General features: G+C 43.7%; 1 protein-coding gene across 2 annotated transcripts in view; it reads left to right on the top strand.

Annotated features, from left to right (window-relative positions):
- The first annotated feature begins 6,188 nt into the window (after nucleotides 1-6,188).
- LOC121553485 (extracellular tyrosine-protein kinase PKDCC) overlaps nucleotides 6,189-20,817 on the top strand; it is a 40,777-nt gene continuing 26,148 nt past the window's right edge. For both annotated transcript variants that reach the window (XM_041866616.2, XM_041866617.2), the window contains exon 1: nucleotides 6,189-7,223. In XM_041866616.2, the coding sequence (XP_041722550.1) occupies nucleotides 6,423-7,223 (801 nt within the window). In that variant the 5' untranslated portion in view covers nucleotides 6,189-6,422. The remainder of the gene's footprint in view (nucleotides 7,224-20,817) is intronic.

The following is a 20,817-nucleotide window of genomic DNA, read 5'->3' as shown; positions in this document are numbered from 1 at the left end:
CACACACACACACAGACGCACGCAGGCATGCGGTGGCCGAGCCTGGGCCACACTGACATGTTTCCTAATGGCTCCAACCAAAGCACATGCTTGTTTCAAGGTCACATTCACACTAGTCTGAGGCTCATAAACTCACAGTGTGAGCGAGTGTTTGCTGGCGGCACATGCCTCCCTCGAAGGGAAGATATCAATTGCATACTCCTCCAGTCCTCTCTCCTAGTCCCTCCCCTCTGACCTTCTCCTCCAATGGGTTTTGAGAAGGAGATAAGGAAAGAGCAGAGAGGACACGAGGAGTATGCAATTGAGATCTTCCCCAAGTCTTTCTCTCTCTCCTCCTCTCTCGCCAATTTCCTCCTTTCTCCACTAAACAGGACCAGAAGTTCATCTCTACAAACATAACTCTTATGGAGTAGAGAACGCTCTCCTTATCACCCATTTCTCTCAGACACTGATATGGGTCTACTCCACTTCTCTATAGCAGCCAGCAAGAGGGGAGGAATAAGAAAACCATACAAACCTCCTGACTAAAGGTTCAGATGGAAAAGGAGTATAAAAAAGCTTGGCACATAAGTGGGACATTAAATACATGTACAGTGCATTTCTAAAATCAAAACCATGGATAAGATGCACAGCACATTTAATAGATACTGTACCACATCAAGACAATATTCAGAAATGTATTTAATTAATTAAAAACAGCTCAAGTTGACTGATTCCACTGTAAATTGAGGCTCCTATTCAGAAATGGCTCTGACTAAAAATGTCTTATTCAAGAAACAATTGCCAATTTATTTTTAGCCTTTTGGTCTTTGCATCAAAATGGACAATAGGGATATCTCTCATTCATGCACAAGTTTACAACTTCTATATTGAGACCTTCTCTCCATGGCATTCACATTTGCATGTTGCAAATTGCGATAAATACTTTCGGCTCAAACTTGATTAATTGACACATGCCATTACTTCGGGCGACATACTGTATTAGGCCTACTAAAGCGCACATTGCCGATGAATGGCCAACCTACGCCCCCAAAATCATTGTAATTAATGTGTGGTTTACAGTAACCAAAGGCATATAATTATCACCCTCAGAAAATAGAAGTGTAAAAGGATTAGTTCAGTCATATGCAGCCGTAGGTTGAGTCAATCACAAAGGCACAGCAAAGGTAACATTCCTGCGCTGCAGCGGGCTAATCCGTCACCCCCGAGCCAGCCAACCGCCACTCCCGGATTCTCATGTAAACGGCTAGTTAAATGGAAAGGCACCAGCACAGTGGTTAGAATACACTGTTTGCCTATTGTCCCCAGAAATCCTCGAGAAAATGAAGTTATTTAAGTGGGATTAATGCGTGTTAGCTCCCCCGAGGACACTGAGCCTCCCCATCCCGCAGAGCTGTCCGCCCCAAACCAGGCCATGCAAATTACCTCTCCACTCTCATAGTAAGAAATCGGAAATTAAAGCAACAATTGCGCCACTGATGAGGTAAATACCATTTCCTTACACATCACTTCTGTTACTTAAAAAAATGCAGGCAAAGAATGAATTCTACGTTTTGGGTTAGTGCATAGGCCTAATGGCGGTTATAGGCTATCTTGTCAAAATTTGTTGACAATTGGACTGCAAAAGTATGCCTAAATATTTATATTACACCACAATGTATTGATAACTTTGCTAAATAAGCCAAGATAAGTGTAATCAATCATTCAGTTGTTTATTGGACAATATAATGACGGACAATCAACTCTAATGACCATTAATATGCAGAGATAACAATGATTGAATCCAATCATCGTGCGTAAAAATTAAAGAAAAATAAACGATGGTTAATTATCGGATCATTATTATAAATAATTATTGTCACATTTTATAATCATCATCATCAAAGACTGTTGTCAAGGAGATGGAGCTAAGCTTCTCTAGATCCATGCCACTTATCAAATGTGTGGACTTAAAACAGTCTCAAAGTGACAGGAACAGTTCCAGATATGGTAACATTTGGTGTGGGATACAGTAGCCATTTCAGCGCGAGAGGTAGGCTATAGTTAGGCTCAGTGGCGGCTCCTGAAAAAATTCTCAGGAGGGGCAATTTTTCTGATGATTTAGGTGACCTACACACATTTAAAAAAAGATATGTCCAGCAACAACATGAAGACAGGGGCAGCATATAAGTCAATACCAGAAGCATTTATTGACTGATCTCAAAAGTGTTGGCTTACCAGGGTTGGTGGAGCCCTCAGTTTCATCTTTGCCTCGCAAAGCTAACTCAAACACTCCGCAAAACTTCACACACTGGATTAGCCGGCTGAGGATGTGGCGGTTCTTGCTAATGTCGTAGTAAATATATTTGTTATAGTGAATATGGAATATGATATGTTGAGTAAAATGTTGTGCTAAGATCTATTTAGGTCAGGAGCTGGTTATAAGTTCTGTTCCTATCCAATAACAATGGACAAAAGGGTCCTATCTTGTCAGCCTTGTCAGCAGGTGGCCAAGGACAACACCCACGCCATAGGCCTCTCAGTTCTTCCAACTCACGAGTTCTTGCTCTGAGGACACACACACACACAAACACACACACACACACATCATCACTGTTAAACACACACACACACACACATCATCACTGTTAAACACACACACACACACACACACACACACAAAAATCCCCTCTCTTAGGCTGAACATTTGAAGACAGAGAACCCGACTCAGAGCCAATGCAACAGTGACAGTAGCCTGCAGGGGACCTCGCCCAACTCATCAGGACCAATCAGAAGATCAGAACTACTAGATTGAACCTACTTCATTTATTGCATAAAATGTCTGCACACAATGTTTCGGGGCTCTCTTCAGATAATAATAATAATAATAATAATAATAATATGCCATTTAGCAGACGCTTTTATCCAAAGCGACTTACAGTCATGCGTGCATACATTTTTGTGTATGGGTGGTCCCGGGGATCGAACCCACTACCTTGGCGTTACAAGCACCATGCTCTACCAGCTGAGCTACAGAAAGTGGATACTCATGGATGCGCATTGCAATTGTAAAATGTCAACACAATTGGAGACACCACGTCATTTTTGGAGACATGTTATTGACAGTAAACTATTGTAGATGCGACTGCTAACTAACTAAAACATTTTAGCTGGCTAGCTAATCATCTTAGCTAAATGTGGGGCAAACAATTCAGTTATTTACCGTTAATTTGAGGGATTGGGGTGAAAGAAATCGAGTTACATAGTGATACTTTACGATATACTGTATTGACAATATCGCAATATTTTAGCGCTAGTTGGCTGTACCTGCACCAAAACACCATTATTGTTCCTTCATAGCTTGTTCTCAATCTTTTCACATTGGGAGCCAATTTGTTTTCAGCACTTTTATTTCCATGACTGATCAAAACTCGTTCTCATGGCTTTCTGATCCCTCTGCAACAGACATATGGTGCGCAATAAAATCACAGTATCGAATCGCAATACGTATAGAATCATGAGACTCGCAATGCTGATGCATATATCTTATCGTGAGGTTCCTGGCAATTCCCAGCCCAAGTTCATTTGCCACAACAAATCTCTTCGCTAGCAAACGCGATGTCTTCTCCAAAACGGCAATGTGTCTCCAGCAATGTTTACTTTTTTGACGTTCTATGGCATCTCCACTTTCCAAGCATATATGACCACATGTAATATTTTGGTAAGTGATGCAAATAGTGAACTATGTAGGGCCAGGATGTAAAATATATGTAGCTGCAGCAATTTCTCTTATCTGATATGGTAAGTAATGGGGCTTAATTTATAGCTCCCTAAGAGTTTGACGAACGGGTCCGTGAACGCGATTCCAGATATATTTACCTCTGAATAAACTGCCTTTATTACACCATATCCACATCCAGTAAACTTGTGATTATCAACACTAACCTCATCGTTGTGGCGGCGGACAGCTAGCCTGTATCCCTCGTCATCCAGTTGAGTGAGTGGCAATGTCTTTTTTCGTTCGTACCAATTTTTGGAAAATCCTCGGGTGTAGGACTTTCCGCCTTTAGTAGAAACCTGTTGAATTATTAAATTTGGTCTGGGAGGTCCTAATTGTTTCGTTGCCAATTTATCTTCATTTGTTCGCCGACAAAAAGGAACTTCTTTCAAACAATCCACTCTTTTCTCAGTTACGTTCATGGTTACGTAACGTATGACGAAAGCGTAAGTGCAAGCCCACAGACACCCATTGAGATTGTATTGAAGGCTCTGAAATTTGAAAAAAATAGATTTTACATGGGAGTCTATGACAGAAGTTCTGGGCGATTTTCAATCTGACTGAAATCGCCCCAAAAGGGGGTGGAGCCATTTGAAGCACGACTTTAGCCTGATTCGACATTTAGTGGCAGTGTGGCACTGTGGCAGATCAGACGTATAGATTACAACACTGATAACTACTGTTGCCGTGATATAATTGATTAGAAAAAAAATCCCTTCCTTTTCCCGTTTGGCAGTGCGTCGCCCATATCGCCCTATTGAACAGGCCGTCCCTGGTTAGGCTACTGAAATGCTTCAGCTCCACAGCAGTTCCGTCCAAATTTATCCTTCCCGATCTGTCAAAAAGGGCCAATAAAATGGTTCCTATAGTATAATATAATGTAGGCCTAATATAATATAATTATATTTACACTACTTTGACCTTTAAAAAAACCAAAGCTATTAAAAGGAGTGGACGCGCGCCTCTTGTATAAATTCTTCCTGTGTCTGGCCCCTCGACCCCCGGCCGTCGTGCTGCTGCGCCCCGCTGTCTCCGCTTTGTTTGTTCAGTTTCCAGGTTGATTGTATTTGTTAATTAGTTGCTAACAACATGGTAATGTAGGTTTGATGGATAGCCATGTCACTAGCATTCAGGTCCACACTATCCGGAGCCCAAGCAGGTCTCAGGCCGGGCTCCCCGTGTCAGCCTTCTGATTTGTTGGCCTAATGAAGCTATAGAGGACGCTCGGTCTTGCCTCAGCTGCACCAGAAATAACTAATGTGTCATTAAAGTAATCCGATAAACAATGAGGGCATTAATAACATTATTTTAAAGTTCATCATCATTTAGCCTACCACAATAGAGAGCGAGACCCCGGGGTGAACTCTGTTTGGGCCCACTTAAAAGGGGTCATGGTGGCTCATTTTTTAAACGTCGCTGGCACTGCTATAGTGTATTTACAGTAGACAAACAGAACGGGATTTATTTGGGAGGGCGGGGGTGCTGGCTAACATGAGATTCCAGTCGAGGAATGCTTATCTCGGCCGAGTTTAACAAAGCCCTACTGGAGCCTATTATTTGATTATTTATACTCCCCTTTTCGTAATGTCTGCTTTTAATTTAGAGTTTTACTTCTCCGACCCCAGAGACATAATTATATACATTTTTCTTTCCAAGTAACAGAGGGGCTCGCAGAACTTCAGCCTGCAAGGAGTCTGGACTTCTCTACCAATTTAAAACAGAGGTGGAAGATTTAATGCAATCCAAAAGTGTTAGCTAAATGGAATACCCTACTTGCTGAAAGCATGAAGTGTTCTTATGTTTATGTTAACAGTTGTCTCATAACGCAATGCTCATTATTCATTGGAAACATTTCAATTTAGCCTACTTTCCATGTTGTGTATAGATCATCAGCAGAAAATCTACTAGATAGGCTACATAATGTAGACCATGTGCAAAGGTAAGAATTTATAATGCGGATGACATGACCAATTGGCGTATTAAGGCGTATAGGCCTATTAGAAAGGTTATGCAAACATTCAATTAAGCCTATATTTAAAACACATATAAACCTGGCCATTCAAAAATTGAAATGAAACAACATTAGATAGTAGATATTATATAATTAATGTCCATCAACTCATGCGCTTTTGCGCGTGCCATTAGGCCTACTCGAAACCGCAGTTCGAAGAAACCTCAAACACCGCTCCACAGCTGCTGGTTTGCTGGAATTCAGTCTGGATATTTTACATTGCACCATGGGTAGTGTGGTTTTACGATGTTCTATGTTAAACGTACCATAATGGGAAATGGACTGCCTGAAAACTACAGTGCTCACAGCTGCATGACCTATCAATCACAGTGGCGTCACCGTTGTTTAGTCGCTCAGGGGGCTTCTAGTAGGCTAGAAGACCCCTGCCTGATGCGCTCATAGGCTACAGAAGTGGTGGGCTTTGCAGTGTGTGAAGGCAAGTGTCACCATGGTCAACCTTATATGGGGAGGATCTTAAACCTGCGTGGCTGCATAAATCATATAATTCAAGATGAAGACGTGATCATAGCGCATTCGGCATCGCAATACCATTAAGTTCTGACGCGCACGATAGAACCTTGGACGCCGGGCACCGCTGCAGAGGTGGTAGACACATAGGCGGGGGCTGGAGCCGAAGACGGACAAATATATTTTATGCTATTAATAAAACTGATCACAATGAAGCGAAGAAAGATTGTGGTTGCGGCAGGCTTCTGCCTTTCCTTCTTCCTCGGTACGCTGATGAATTTGCTGTACATACCAGGGTTCGAGCACCATCAGAACCACGACAATAGAGTACATCGGTACTACCACGAAAAACAGCAGCGGGTTACAGGCGATTCACAGCTTCACGTCGGCGAGTCAGTCACTAAAGCTGTGGCCGAGTCCAATAGTAAATACGCTGCGGGAAGCAGGCATCACCAGGACCTATTACTGCAGATACGAGAGAGATTTGATGAGGTTGTGCGGTACCGTCGGCGCCAAACACATGGGTCTGGGACCGGGGACCCAGTCCGCCCGCTGGAGAGAAGGAGGCTCATGGATTCAGAGCCAGGGGACAATTGGGACCCTATCAAAGTCATTGAGCGAACCGAAAACCGACAGACGCATTTTCAAAATCGGCTTTCACCTTCCACACACACGCAGACCAAATCACGGAAAGATTTCACTATGAATTCGAGGAGCATTAACGGTACACCGATGCTTGGCTGTAGCAGCATAGACAACGTGACCAATGTTCAGTACCTCGGCTCAGGCTACACAAAGGCTGTCTACAAGGCGGCTCTCAACAACAGCTTGTCGGTGGCTCTGAAATCGGTGGATTTCGGGGGACACGATATGGAAAATTGCGTAAAGAAATATGCTTCACCTGGAGACTGCTACAGACTGGCGTCCTTCAAAATAGTGAAAGAAATGACGCTGATGGAAAGGCTACAGCACCCCAACATTCTAAAGGTAATATATATATCTAGGCTAGCTAACAAATTGATGATGAATGGTTTCAAGTTTTTATATTCTAAATCTGTGTCTTGTAGCCTATTTCTGTAAATTATTAGCACAATTACTTATTGAGCTATATGCCTATTACACACATATTTAAGATGCAACCTATAAATTTTTTGTTGCCTATAGACCTAAAACTATAGGCTATTTATCTGAAATCCATTAATTTAATTATAACATCATTATAACTAACAGTAGCAGTGGCCCTATAAATCATTTCAGTTTGACTCCAAATTTAACCCAATTTGCGCTTGTTATACATATCGAAGTTACAGTTAATAGCCATTTTGTCTTATACCAACAGCCAAACCATTAATCATTCTTCCCTAATGACTGAATAACCATAGGTGTGAAACTTTACTCTCAGCGTGTCAAAAGTGACACATGGGTTGAACACTTGGAACATTGGTGTGTATTCCATTTCCATGAGATTCCTTGAGAAATCAGTCCAGAGTGCGTGCAGTGAAAACAAAATAGCCAGCATGAAATAAGTGCACGATTGGCCTATTAATAATAGTGCTATTTGGATTATGTGTTGTGCGTTTAGTGGCTAAACAGTTGAATGAGCGCCATCGCTCCATTGTTACCCTGTTGATTAAATCCGATCAGCAGATTGCTGGATCTGCATGGCGCACGAGCCGGTGAGATGCCCGAGGCTTTGCCGCATTCTACCTTGTATTTATTTGCATTTAGACAAGTTCTGTGAACAAGAAAGAAGACCTTTTAATTAAATTATATTAAAGCTAGTCTTTCTACACATAGGCCCTTTTTGTTTGTATATTTTCAAAAAGCGCATGACAATGTTTTACAGCATCATTTAAATAAATGCATGCGTAAAGGACGATTTTACAATTCAGACGGAGATAAGTCGGCCAAATGGCCTTATCAGTATCCACACTAATAATTGATAATTCATCTAGGCCAACAATATAGGTCTACAAGTAGTTATGCCTGTACTCGTATCCCTAGAACATCCAAGTTGCAAGCCTTTATACTCACGAATGTCCCATTTTACAATAGCCTATAGGGCATATATTTGAAACATTTTCTTCTAATGTTTCACATGTTTGGTTAATGCTTGAGAAAAATATAGGGCCTTGAGGTACTGGTTACGGTGGCATTTCTAGGCTACAGTATAGGCCTAAATTAGTGCTTGTAATATGCACCGCATGAGGCCCAATTAAAATATCCAAACGATGTTGTTGAGGGCACTTCATGCCTTCAATGCAACTTTTGCTGAATAGATAGATAAGTAGCCACCAAACGAGTGAAAAACGTGCCTTTATGTTCTGAAATAAAGTTTAGGATAGTTATTATAACCTAATAAATATGGGGTAATTTAAGGTAAAAAATTGTGATGCACTTTAACAAAGTAAAAAGTGGTATGTTTTCAAGATAGGCCTATGCTGTTTTTAGGTCGGTACAAAGGAACCAAGACAGCAGCCAAATAGTCTATACAGAATATTTATTAAAATACAATAAATGTAATCAATTATGCTCCCTAAAATAATGTTCTGGACAATATTATATGTCTGTGACCTTTTGATCAGAATTTCTACACATAAGTATTTTGTTAGCACATTCGAATGGGAAGTTATCTGTTTAAACGTTGATAAAACTAAATGTGTCACACTTATTTTGAATAAATTCTATCAGCTTTTACATATTTCTGTGCATGGTGAATGGAGAACAATTTTAAGATAAGAATGTATGATAACCAAGGATATAAGAGGCAATAATCAAGTGATGTACCCTTTATAAAGCTTTAGTGGTAGCTTACTTTCTTATCAGGATTTAAATTGCATACAAGAAACAAATATCACACTCTTATGTGTAGTATTGTAAAGCACATATAATTGTCAAACAATGTTAAACCTACGTTAAAATTGAATTAAAATACAAAATGAAAATATTAAACCAAGATGATAATGTACATTATATATATATATATATTTGACATGTATATACTTTTAGTAAGGCTATGGGAGGTTAGGCCTATGTCATTAAACGTATTGCAATAACTGGATGTGTATTTCAATTTGAATCGCATTAAATATTTGGTATATTTCACAATATTAACTCTATCAAAACTCTCATAAAAACATGATGACCACTGAAATGATAACTTAACTATAACCAGAGATAATATTTTGACAACAGCATTGAAAAGAGGACTACTTTTACATGGGCTATTTTTCTTATACGTTATTACACATCCCCGTGTCTTCTACTACAGTGTGTTAATACGTTTGGAGTTTTTCTAATCTTTTACTTGGTTTGTTCATTGATGGAAAGTTATTTTCTTTATATAAGTTCCATTGCGGAGTCAAGGGGGAGCAGAGCCAACAGCAGTGGACCATCTCTCATCGCTGTCTTACTAGTCCATGTTGTGATAGTGTTCTTTCTAGGTACATATTTACATTGATATTGACTGTGATACTGGAGTCTTGGTTTGTGTGGGAGTGGACTGAGTCAGGGTCAGAGGTGACACACACATTCCCTGTGTCCACTCAGACTTTTCTGTCCATCATGCCGTAATGCGCGCACACACACACGCACACGCACGCGCACGCACGCACGTACACACGCACACACGCACGTACGCACGCACACACGCACACGCACACACACACACACACACACACACACACACACACACACACACACACACACACACACACACACACGTAGGCCTATCTATAAACATGTAGGTCTACACACACATGTACACGCTAGCATTGTGTGACTGGAAAGTGGACTTTGGCTTTATCCTACTCTCTCATCGTTGTCATAAGCAAATAATACCAAGATGATTTATTTCAGGATAAACATAAAAAATAACAAAATTCATTTTCTGGACGATATATTGAAGGATTACTGGAATTGCTTTAGAAATATGTTAACATAAACTGGATTTTGGTATGGGATTTCTCTCTCTAATTATAGGGAAAATATTATTAATCGTTAATTCCTCTGTGAGCATCAGGAATATGGAACAGCACACTGGCCTTAAGGCTAATACAGGCACTTTTTTTGTGCACCAGGAAAAATGCCTGAATGACTTCTGGTGAAGTCTATTGACATGCTCCACTAGCTGTAGAAATTAATAATATATTAACTTTAAAACTGAATTACAGCCGTATCTCACTTCCTAAAACTAATGTTTATTTTAGCCGACCTAGGTCCATATTAACTTGACTTACTAGAATCATAACTTATCTGTTTAACAATATTTTTAACATACATCTACCGTTATTTAGTATGTTTTGATATCACAAAGAGTAATTAATGTCCAGCTCTGCTGAGCCGATATATCCTGTTAGAGTGATGAAGTCTGGCTCTGTCTGAGCAAAACAGTCTACAGCACACTGTCTGGTTAGTGTCTGCCTCTGGCCAGTCCCTCAGTATGAGAGGAAAGACAGAGGCCCATGCTTTCTCTCACTGGAGAGAGTGGGATCTTATTGGACAGTCACCCCTTAAACTACCACAGATGGGATCAGAGGTAGAAACCAAAGCAGTTCATCTCTGTTCTCCTAACTCAGCACACTTGTGGTGTCAATAGCCATGTTGACTGATACTGCTTGTCCAGGGTAGATGGGGGACGGTCCTGGGGAGAGGGGAGGAGGGGTAGGTGACTGACTGGGAGGTGAAATTGGAGGTGGATTGTGGACACGTCTTTTCACACCAGCACGCACGGCAGGCGTGGCCCACCTTTCTCTCCCCTCGTCCATGTTAGAGCGAGTGTGAACAAGATGAATCTGAGCTGATCAGAGTGTAAGATAACGACAGGGGCTGCCGGCCTGCCTGCCTGGGCTGAGTGTGTGTAGGGTGAGAGAGGGAAAGAGGGGAGGAGGAGAGGGAGGTGGAAGGGTAAGGGTTATCCTTCAGAGAAATGGTGTGTGTGTGCGAGTGTGTGTGTGTGTGTGTCAGCGTACGCACACTTGTATGTGTGTGTGGTGGATACCGATGATCTGAGAGTGGTGGGACCTCTGGGCTGCTGCAGAGGTCTGGGCCTGTTTCTGGCTGTGTAGTTGGATTATATTTACACGAGCGTGTCATTCTGTCAGCCTCTCCCTCTCTCCCCCAGGGCCTGTTCAGTAGATCTCCTCCATTAGTTGGGGAATCAGTAACCAGGTTGTGTTAATGTGAAAGCTGGGTGTCCCGGGCCACAGAGGCCCTGGGGTCAGTTTGAGGATGAGGGGGGTGGGGGGAAAGCAGAGGGGGCGTGAGCTGGAGACAGAGTTGCAATTAAGCCAGGGTTAACACTTTAACCTCCGACTTCCACGGGAAGGAAGCTGGGGGGGAAAAGGAACGCCACAGAGATATGGTCCCAGTCCTCCTCTGCCTGCTCTGCCTCTCTCAGCTCTCAGCCCTGTTTCTGATCAACCCCTGCTGTGGGTCTGGGTCTATTGGGGCTCAGCAGCCCTGCATCCCCTGCACTCTGCAGGGAGAGCAGGGTGTCCCCAAGACTCCCAGACCATCACCACATAAGCACAAGCCATGTCTGCTTCTCTTCCTGTTCTGAATCTTTCAAAGAATATACAATACATACATGTCATCACTTCAAAGTAATAGATGAAGTAAAGTAAAGATAAGATACGTTTAGAAGTGCTCACAGAATATCTATGGGTATCTCCCCAGTTTTAAAACAGACACATGAAAAATGATTTGATTGGATGAAGATCAATTTGTGTGGAACACTATTTGATAGGGCCAGCGAGTCTCCCACATCATTCGCTAGTTAAAGTTAAAATTAAAGTTAAAGTTAGTTATAGTTAAAGCTCTGTAACTTCTTCCCTTTATTTTCCTCAGCTCCTGTTAACGGGTAATCTGAAGTTCAGGTATTGATTTGTGCCTAGAGAAACCCTTTGATGTGTTTAAGGAGGACATGAGAAGATTAAGATAACTCCAGAGTATTGGAGTCAATTCTTTCTGCAAAACGCCTTGTGTGCAGCCCTCTCTGTCCTCTCCCTGACACCGTTTGAAATGCTGTTTATTTTACTGAACGGCTGGAGAAAACAAGCTGATGAGAGTTCTAACTCAACAAACTTGTTCATATTTCAATATGCTTCCTTCTCTATATTTCACTGAGATGTAAGGCACCAAAAACATATTTCTGTCAATTTTACAATCATCAAAAGAGTGCAAAGGGAAACGGTCAAAATTTACACAATTGTTACCCGGAGGAAAATGGGGGGAGGGTCATGCTTTTTCAATTTCAGTCAGGGGGAATATTTAGTATTTTTTTATTTAGTCTAGGGAAGGGTCATGTAATTTGTATTGCTCAGGGTTTGAGAATTAGTTGCTTATTGTAGAATCTCGATGTGTGCCCGATGATGCCCCTCATCCCTGATTCTCTGCTGGGCGCTCAATATCAAGTGCGCCTAGTGTGGTCTCAATAAAACGATCCATAGCCTATAGTATAGTCTATAGGCCTAGGCTACACGAAGAGCATGCTCGGGGAAGCACAGGGCAAAGTTATATTTCTAAGAAAATGTACTTCCTTCCCGAGTTTTTGTGCTGCTGGGATGGTGTATATAAAACTAGGCTACACTGTATAACACACTGAAATGGATAGGCGTTCCCAATCATGAGACCTGGCCTGCCCTGATCTTGCTGATGTAAACCCTTTTGTGCTGCCTAACCAAAATGCAATATCTGTGCGCGTGGACTAGGCCTACTGATGTCCTGTTCAGTTTGAGAGGGAAAGCGCAAAGTGTAAGGGTTGGTGTGAGGTGTGACCCAGGTGCGGTGCAGGATAGACAGTAGGCAAGGATGGTGAAACAAGGATCTTTACTGGTGGTCCAAAAACCAGGATACAAAACGGACTATACACGATAACAAATGAGGAGCACATAGGTCTAAAAAAAACAGGTTGACAGCAAACAATACGAAATACTAACTCTGACTGGAAAACACAATGACACAGGGAGAACACTTCTCGAGTACCTGTAACTCCGTCACGTGATCCGACACTGATACGTACTGCTTGACATAAAGGAACTAGCAGAGAAAACTGAGCAAGGGAACACAGGGAAGTGAGGGCATAAATACACAGGTGAATCAGATAGCCACAGGTGACACCAATAGGCAGATAATTAGTCCCGACTGTGAGTGAGGAGGTGCCTATGGTTGTCGGAGGATGACACCTAGTGGGTCGCTCCGGAACTGCGACCCACTCCTGTAACAGCGACCCCAACGGCCGGCCGTCCAGGCCCATGACCGGAACCGGCTTGGAGAGAGAGAGTAACGGAACGCTCCACCCTTGGGCCAGCCCCGCGTCTATCAGGTTTCCAGCGGCCCCAGAATCCACCAGTGCATGCGCCCGACGCGCAGCGCGGGCCCACTGAACCCTGACGGGGAGAAAAGTCGGGGCGTCTCTGGTGTTGGTGTTTCGGTCCCGGCTCGCTAACACTCCTCCCGATACCAGCGAGCCCTCACGTTTTCCCGGCTTCTCTGGGCATGAGTCGCCATGGTGACCTGTGTGGCCGCAGTACCGGCAACGTCCCTGGGGCAGACGCCTCTGCCTCTCCATCCAGGACAAGCGCGTCGCACCCAGCTGCATAACCTCCTCCTGAGGCGTCCCCTCCCTGAATCGGCAGAAAGCCTCCGGGCTGATAGGGAGACGCGGAGGCGAGCCTTGCGTCATGCCTCACTCGTACGCCCTCTCATGATGCCAATTGTCCACCCGCACCGAGAGGTCGACGAGGCCGTCCAGTTGCTCAGGCAGCTCCCTGAAGGAGAGTTCGTCCTTCATCCCCTCCGATAGCCCCTGCGCGTACAGGACGACCAGGGCGGCCTCCTCCCATCCTGCCTCTCGAGCCCGGGTCTGGAACTCCACGGAGTAGTCCGCCACCGAATGGTCACCCTGCCAACAAGCCGTGAGCCGCCTCCCGGCCTCATGCCCCGATACCACCCGAGAGGTGTCGAACACCTTGCGTAACTCCCGGGTGAATTGGTAGGAGTCAGAGCACGCCGGAGTTTGGCTCTCCCACTCTGCGGCAGCCCAGGAAAGTGCCCGACCTGTCAACAGAGTGATAATGTAGGCCACCCAGCCCTGCTCCGTCGGGAAGGAGGAGGGTTGCAGGCTGAACATCAGGGAACACTGGGTGAGGAATTCCCTGCAGCCCTCTGTACGTCCATCGTACCACTCCGGAGGTGGTAGGCGGGGTTCCCTCGATGTCGCAGGCGAGACTGGAGACGCCGCTGCCGCGGCTTCCGCTCCGCCGGCTGCCGGGGCTGGTCGGGTGTCCACCCGGCTCTGCACGGCGATCGTCAGCTGGCGGAGATTCTCGATGATCTGCTGCAGGCTGCGGTCGGGCTGATCCAGCATGGCTCTCTGCGCTGCCAATGCGCTGTGATACTGTGCTGCCGCCGCTGGGTCCATATTGGCTCAATTTTCTGTAAGGGTTGGTGTGAGGTGTGACCCAGGTGCGGTGCAGGATAGACAGTAGGCAGTAGGCAAGGATGGTGAAACAAGGATCTTTACTGGTGGTCCAAAAACCAGGATACAAAACAACGGCTATACACGAAAACAAATGAGAAGCACATAGGTCTCCAAAAAACAGGCTGATAGCAAACAATACGAAATACTAACTCTGACTGGAAAAACACAATGACACAGGGAGAACACTTCTCGAGTACCTGTAACTCCGTCACGTGATCCGACACTGATACGTACTGCTTGACATCAAGGAACTAGCAGAGAAAACTGAGCAAGGGAACACAGGGAAGTGAGGGCATAAATACGCAAGAGAATCAGATAGCCACAGGTGACACCAATAGGCAGATAATTAGTCCCGACTGTGAGTGAGGAGGTGTCTATGGTTGTCGGAGGATGACACCTAGTGGGTCATTCTGGAACTGCAACCCACTCCTGTAACAGCGTAGATGAGGAGGAGGACCGGAGGTAAGCTTGATACTGCTATAATTGATTTGAATAAAAACAATATGTTTCGTAGCCCATAATGAAGCTATTTATCAGAATGATTGACCTCACAATAAGCCATATTCAAGTAATTTACATAACGTACATTACTATGAAGCGGAAGCTGCGGGGATGGACAGCGCATGGGTGCTGAAATTAGGCTAATTTGAGAATGCCTAATTCATTTAAACGGTCTTCATCTTAATTTGACTTTAGGCTTCTAACAACAAGAGGGCTTTGTGTTGGAGCCTATTTCTTCCTATTCAAGAAATAAGAGATGGTCCTACTTGTTTGACAGATTAAATTATAGTCTACTATCCATAGATTTTGTCAACCAATTCCTTCAGTCACCATGCACTCCTTAAATATCTCAGTGTCACTGAAGAGCTTGGTCTGCTAAGTTAAAATCAGGGCTTGAATTGAGGGGGTATGTGAGGGTATTGTGGCTTTTGTTAAAGAAAATGGCTAAAAGCATAGGCCTACCCCTTGTTAGCTTAAGATTTAGATTTTTATTAATGGACCTGATTATATAAAGCGATCTATAACGACGCTTTAGTCCGCAATGCTTTACGCTAAAAACAAGCTATAAATGCCGGGGAAAGTCGTACCTCCGATGCATTTGGGATATCTTTGGTTTGTCTCTATGACATTCAGAGGCTGCTCTACAACCTTCTACAGCCGAGGAGACAAAAATGTAACTTTGCTTTGGAAGTAATGTGTGATTCTGTCACTATCAATTGATGTTCGACATTTCAACAGACTATTAAACAACATACAACAACATAAATCAGTCAGGAGCAAGCCAGGTAGCCTAAGAAGGAATGAAACTGAATTATTTAGGCTGTATTATTATTACTTCAAGGCTATAGCCATTTAGGAAATCGATTGTGAAGCATTTGTGACATGCTACAGGCTGGCAGGAGTGCTCAGCATTTCAACAACACATCAACAACAGCACTTCAACAACATGCCTATACATTTCGCATTTAGGCTGTATGTATTACTTAGAATTAAATAATAATGAAACAAAAAATGCCCTATTAGGCTATACAGTGCCTTTGAATTCACTTTTAGGAACACGAGTTTGGCCAGTCTTTGGTTTGAGGATCATGCGGTGAGCTATGCATGCCTAGCTTGTTAATTTAGCCTAGCAGCTGCTCTTATATTCCCATGCCCTAATCACAGTCAACACAATGATAGTTTACCAAATACATATAGGCCTACCTGATGATATGCGGCTGCTGTGGTAAACAACAAATGCCTTTTCTTTCTAATTCATTGATGATCAGATATACACTGCTCAAAAAAATAAAGGGAACACTAAAATAACACATCCTAGATCTGAATGAATGAAATAATCTTATTAAATACTTTTTTCTTTACATAGTCGAATGTGCTGACAACAAAATCACACAAAAATTATCAATGGAAATCAAATGTATCAACCCATGGAGGTCTGGATTTGGAGTCACCCTCAAAATTAAAGTGGAAAACCACAATACAGGCTGATCCAACTTTGATGTAATGTCCTTAAAACAAGTCAAAATGAGGCTCAGTAGTGTGTGTGGCCACGTGCCTGTATGACCTCCCTACAACGCCTGGGCATGCTCCTGATGAGGTGGCGGATGGTCTCCTGAGGGATCTCCTCCCAGACCTGGACTAAAGCATCCGCCAACTCCTGGACAGTCTGTGGTGCAACGTGGCGTTGGTGGATGGAGTGAGACATGATGTCCCAGATGTGCTCAATTGGATTCAGGTCTGGGGAACGGGCGGGCCAGTCCATAGCATCAATGCCTTCCTCTTGCAGGAACTGCTGACACACTCCAGCCACATGAGGTCTAGCATTGTCTTGCATTAGGAGGAACCCAGGGCCAACCGCACCAGCATATGGTCTCACAAGGGGTCTGAGGATCTCATCTCGGTACCTAATGGCAGTCAGGCTACCTCTGGCGAGCACATGGAGGGCTGTGCGGCCCCCAAAGAAATGCCACCCCACACCATGACTGACCCACCGCCAAACCGGTCATGCTGGAGGATGTTGCAGGCAGCAGAACGTCCTCCACGGCATCTCCAGACTCTGTCACGTCTGTCACATGTGCTCAGTGTGAACCTGCTTTCATCTGTGAAGAGCACAGGGCGCCAGTGGCGAATTTGCCAATCTTGGTGTTCTCTGGCAAATGCCAAACGTCCTGCACAGTGTTGGGCTGTAAGCACAACCCCCACCTGTGGACGTCGGGCCCTCATACCACCCCCATGGAGTCTGTTTCTGACCGTTTGAGCAGACACATGCACATTTGTGGCCTGCTGGAGATCATTTTGCAGGGCTCTGGCAATGCTCCTCCTGCTCCTCCTTGCACAAAGGCGGAGGTAGCAGTCCTGCTGCTGGGTTGTTGCCCTCCTACGGCCTCCTCCACGTCTCCTGATGTACTGGCCTGTCTCCTGGTAGCGCCTCCATGATCTGGACACTACGCTGACAGACACAGCAAACCTTCTTGCCACAGCTCGCATTGATGTGCCATCCTGGATGAGCTGCACTACCTGAGCCACTTGTGTGGGTTGTAGACTCCGTCTCATGCTACCACTAGAGTGAAAGCACCGCCAGCATTCAAAAGTGACCAAAACATCAGCCAGGAAGCATAGGAACTGAGAAGTGGTCTGTGGTCACCACCTGCAAAACCAGTCCTTTATTGGGGGTGTCTTGCTAATTGCCTATAATTTCCACCTGTTGTCTATTCCATTTGCACAACAGCATGTGGAATGTATTGTCAATCAGTGTTGCTTCCTAAGTGGACAGTTTGATTTCACAGAAGTGTGATTGACTTGGAGTTACATTGTGTTGTTTAAGTGTTCCCTTTATTTTTTTGAGCAGTGTACTTCAGTTGTAAAAGGTTCTGTTGCGCACATTTTTTACAGTTGATAGACGACTTTAGCACTGTTCCAAACTTAGACTATCCTCTTTTTTAACAATAGTCTGTATAGAAATCAAAACATCTCCGGTGCTGCAGCATGCACTCATTCGTTGTCATGTGCTGTTGTGGTATAAAAATAATATTCAGCTTGTCTCCAGTCATGTAAAATGGCTTAGAATTGCATGAAATGCATTTATAAAAGGCCATTTTTCTCCGATCGCAAATAAGTTTATAGATTCATGCAGTGCTTTTATTGTAATGGATATATTTTCACCCGTACCCTTTTCCACGGTGGTCTGCGAATCCACAACCTTCTGGCTACTTTGCCATTTAACGCTTACAAAACGAAGAACAGTTTCTAAAACTGCATACAGTGAGGGAAAAAAGTATTTGATCCCTGGCTGATTTTGTACGTTTGCCCACTGACAAAGAAATTATCAGTCTATAATTTTAATGGTAGGTTTATTTGAACAGTGAGAGACAGAATAACAACAAAAAAATCCAGAAAAACGCATGTAAAAAATGTTATAAATTGATTTGCATTTTAATGAGGGAAATAAGTATTTGACCCCCTCTCAATCAGAAAGATTTCTGGCTCCCAGGTGTCTTTTATACAGGTAACGAGCTGAGATTAGGAGCACACTCTTAAAGGGAGTGCTCCTAATCTCAGCTTGTTACCTGTATAAAAGACACCTGTCCACAGAAGCAATCAATCAATCAGATTCCAAACTCCCCACCATGGCCAAGACCAAAGAGCTCTCCAAGGATGTCAGGGACAAGATTGTAGACCTACACAAGGCTGGAATGGGCTACAAGACCATCGCCAAGCAGCTTGGTGAGAAGGTGACAACAGTTGGTGCGATTATTCGCAAATGGAAGAAACACAAAAGAACTGTCAATCTCCCTCGGCCTGGGGCTCCACGCAAGATCTCACCTCGTGGAGTTGCAATGATCATGAGAACGGTGAGGAATCAGCCCAGAACTACACGGGAGGATCTTGTCAATGATGTCAAGGCAGCTGGGACCATAGTCACCAAGAAAACAATTGGTAACACACTACGCCGTGAAGGACTGAAATCCTGCAGCGCCCACAAGGTCCCCCTGCTCAAGAAAGCACATATACAGGCCCGTCTGAAGTTTGCCAATGAACATCTGAATGATTCAGAGGAGAACTGGGTGAAAGTGTTGTGGTCAGATGAGATCAAAATCGAGCTCTTTGGCATCAACTCAACTCGCCGTGTCTGGAGGAGGAGGAATGCTGCCTATGACCCCAAGAACACCATCCTCGCCGTCAAACATGGAGGTGGAAACATTATGCTTTGGGGGTCTTTTTCTGCTAAGGGGACAGGACAACTTCACCGCATGAAAGGGACGATGGACGGGGCCATGTACCATAAAATATTGGGTTAGAACCTCCTTCCCTCAGCCAGGGCATTGAAAATGGGTCGTGGATGGGTATTTGACCCAAAACACACGGCCAAGGCAACAAAGAAGTGGCTCAAGAAGAAGCACATTAAGGTCCTGGAGTGGCCTAGCCAGTCTCCAGACCTTAATTCCATATAAAAATCTGTGGAGGGAGCTGAAGGTTCGAGTTGTCAAACGTCAGCCTCGAAACCTTAATGACTTGGAGAAAATCTGCAAAGAGGAGTGGGACAAAATCCCTCCTGAGATGTGTGCAAACCTGGTGGCCAACTACAAGAAACGTCTGACCTCTGTGATTGCCAACAAGGGCAAAGCCTCAAATACTTATTTCCCTCATTAAAATATAAATCAATTTATAACATTTTTGACATGTGTTTTTCTGGATTTTTTTTGTTTTTATTCTGTCTCTCACTGTTCAAATAAACCTACCATAAAAATTATAGACTGATCATTTCTTTGTCAGTGGGCAAACGTACAAAATCAGCAGGGGATCAAATACTTTTTTCCCTCACTGTACCTAAGGCTCTGGTCTGTCCTAGGAGTGAGGGTAAATGATAGGCATGTTCTTTTTCTTTTTTTGCGTTCAGGGCCATCCATTTTCATTTCAGAGAGGTCCGATTTTCTCCAGGTATCCCTCATTATAAATAACGTACAGTCCCTAAGTTAGCAGTCATACGTCTTTGCTACCCGAACGCTCGCTCCCTAACTCTGTGTTTTCAACCCAATGAAGTCATGCAAATTATATAAGGGGAAAAATGTAATAAACGGAGTGTAATCATCGAAACTTAAAACTTTTAAACCCCTTTATGCACCCAAACTTATGGTTTTAACAATTTCACCCTCCTTTATTTAATGCATTATGAGTCTCAAATCCATTTAATGTACTAGGATCAATTCACATGGAAAAGAAAAATGACATTAGAGGTTTTTCTGCCAGTGGCACTTGGTCCAAGTCTCTGATTAAAACAAGGCATAACAAATTCAACCATTAACGTCATACGATACACACACACAACACACACACAGGCTTACACACAGGCTTACATCCGCGCACACACACACACACACACACACACAGGAGCGCTAAGTTAAACCCGTATACTCTACATGAATGCGCTTCACACATGGATTTGATAAATTCCACATGAATAATAATCAAAAGTATGTTCCTTATTACGTGATTTGTGAGTGAAATTAAAAGCTCTACTTTTTTATTGGGCCTACTACCTGACCTGGGCTTATAGTAAGTCCCCACCCAGCCCATAGCAGAGATCCAGAGAGAATCCTG

This window comes from Coregonus clupeaformis, chromosome 37 (genome assembly GCF_020615455.1).
Source record: "Coregonus clupeaformis isolate EN_2021a chromosome 37, ASM2061545v1, whole genome shotgun sequence".
Lineage (NCBI taxonomy): Eukaryota > Metazoa > Chordata > Actinopteri > Salmoniformes > Salmonidae > Coregonus > Coregonus clupeaformis.
Note: the sequence above shows the minus strand (reverse complement) of the source record. Positions and strands in the feature narration are given on the sequence as shown.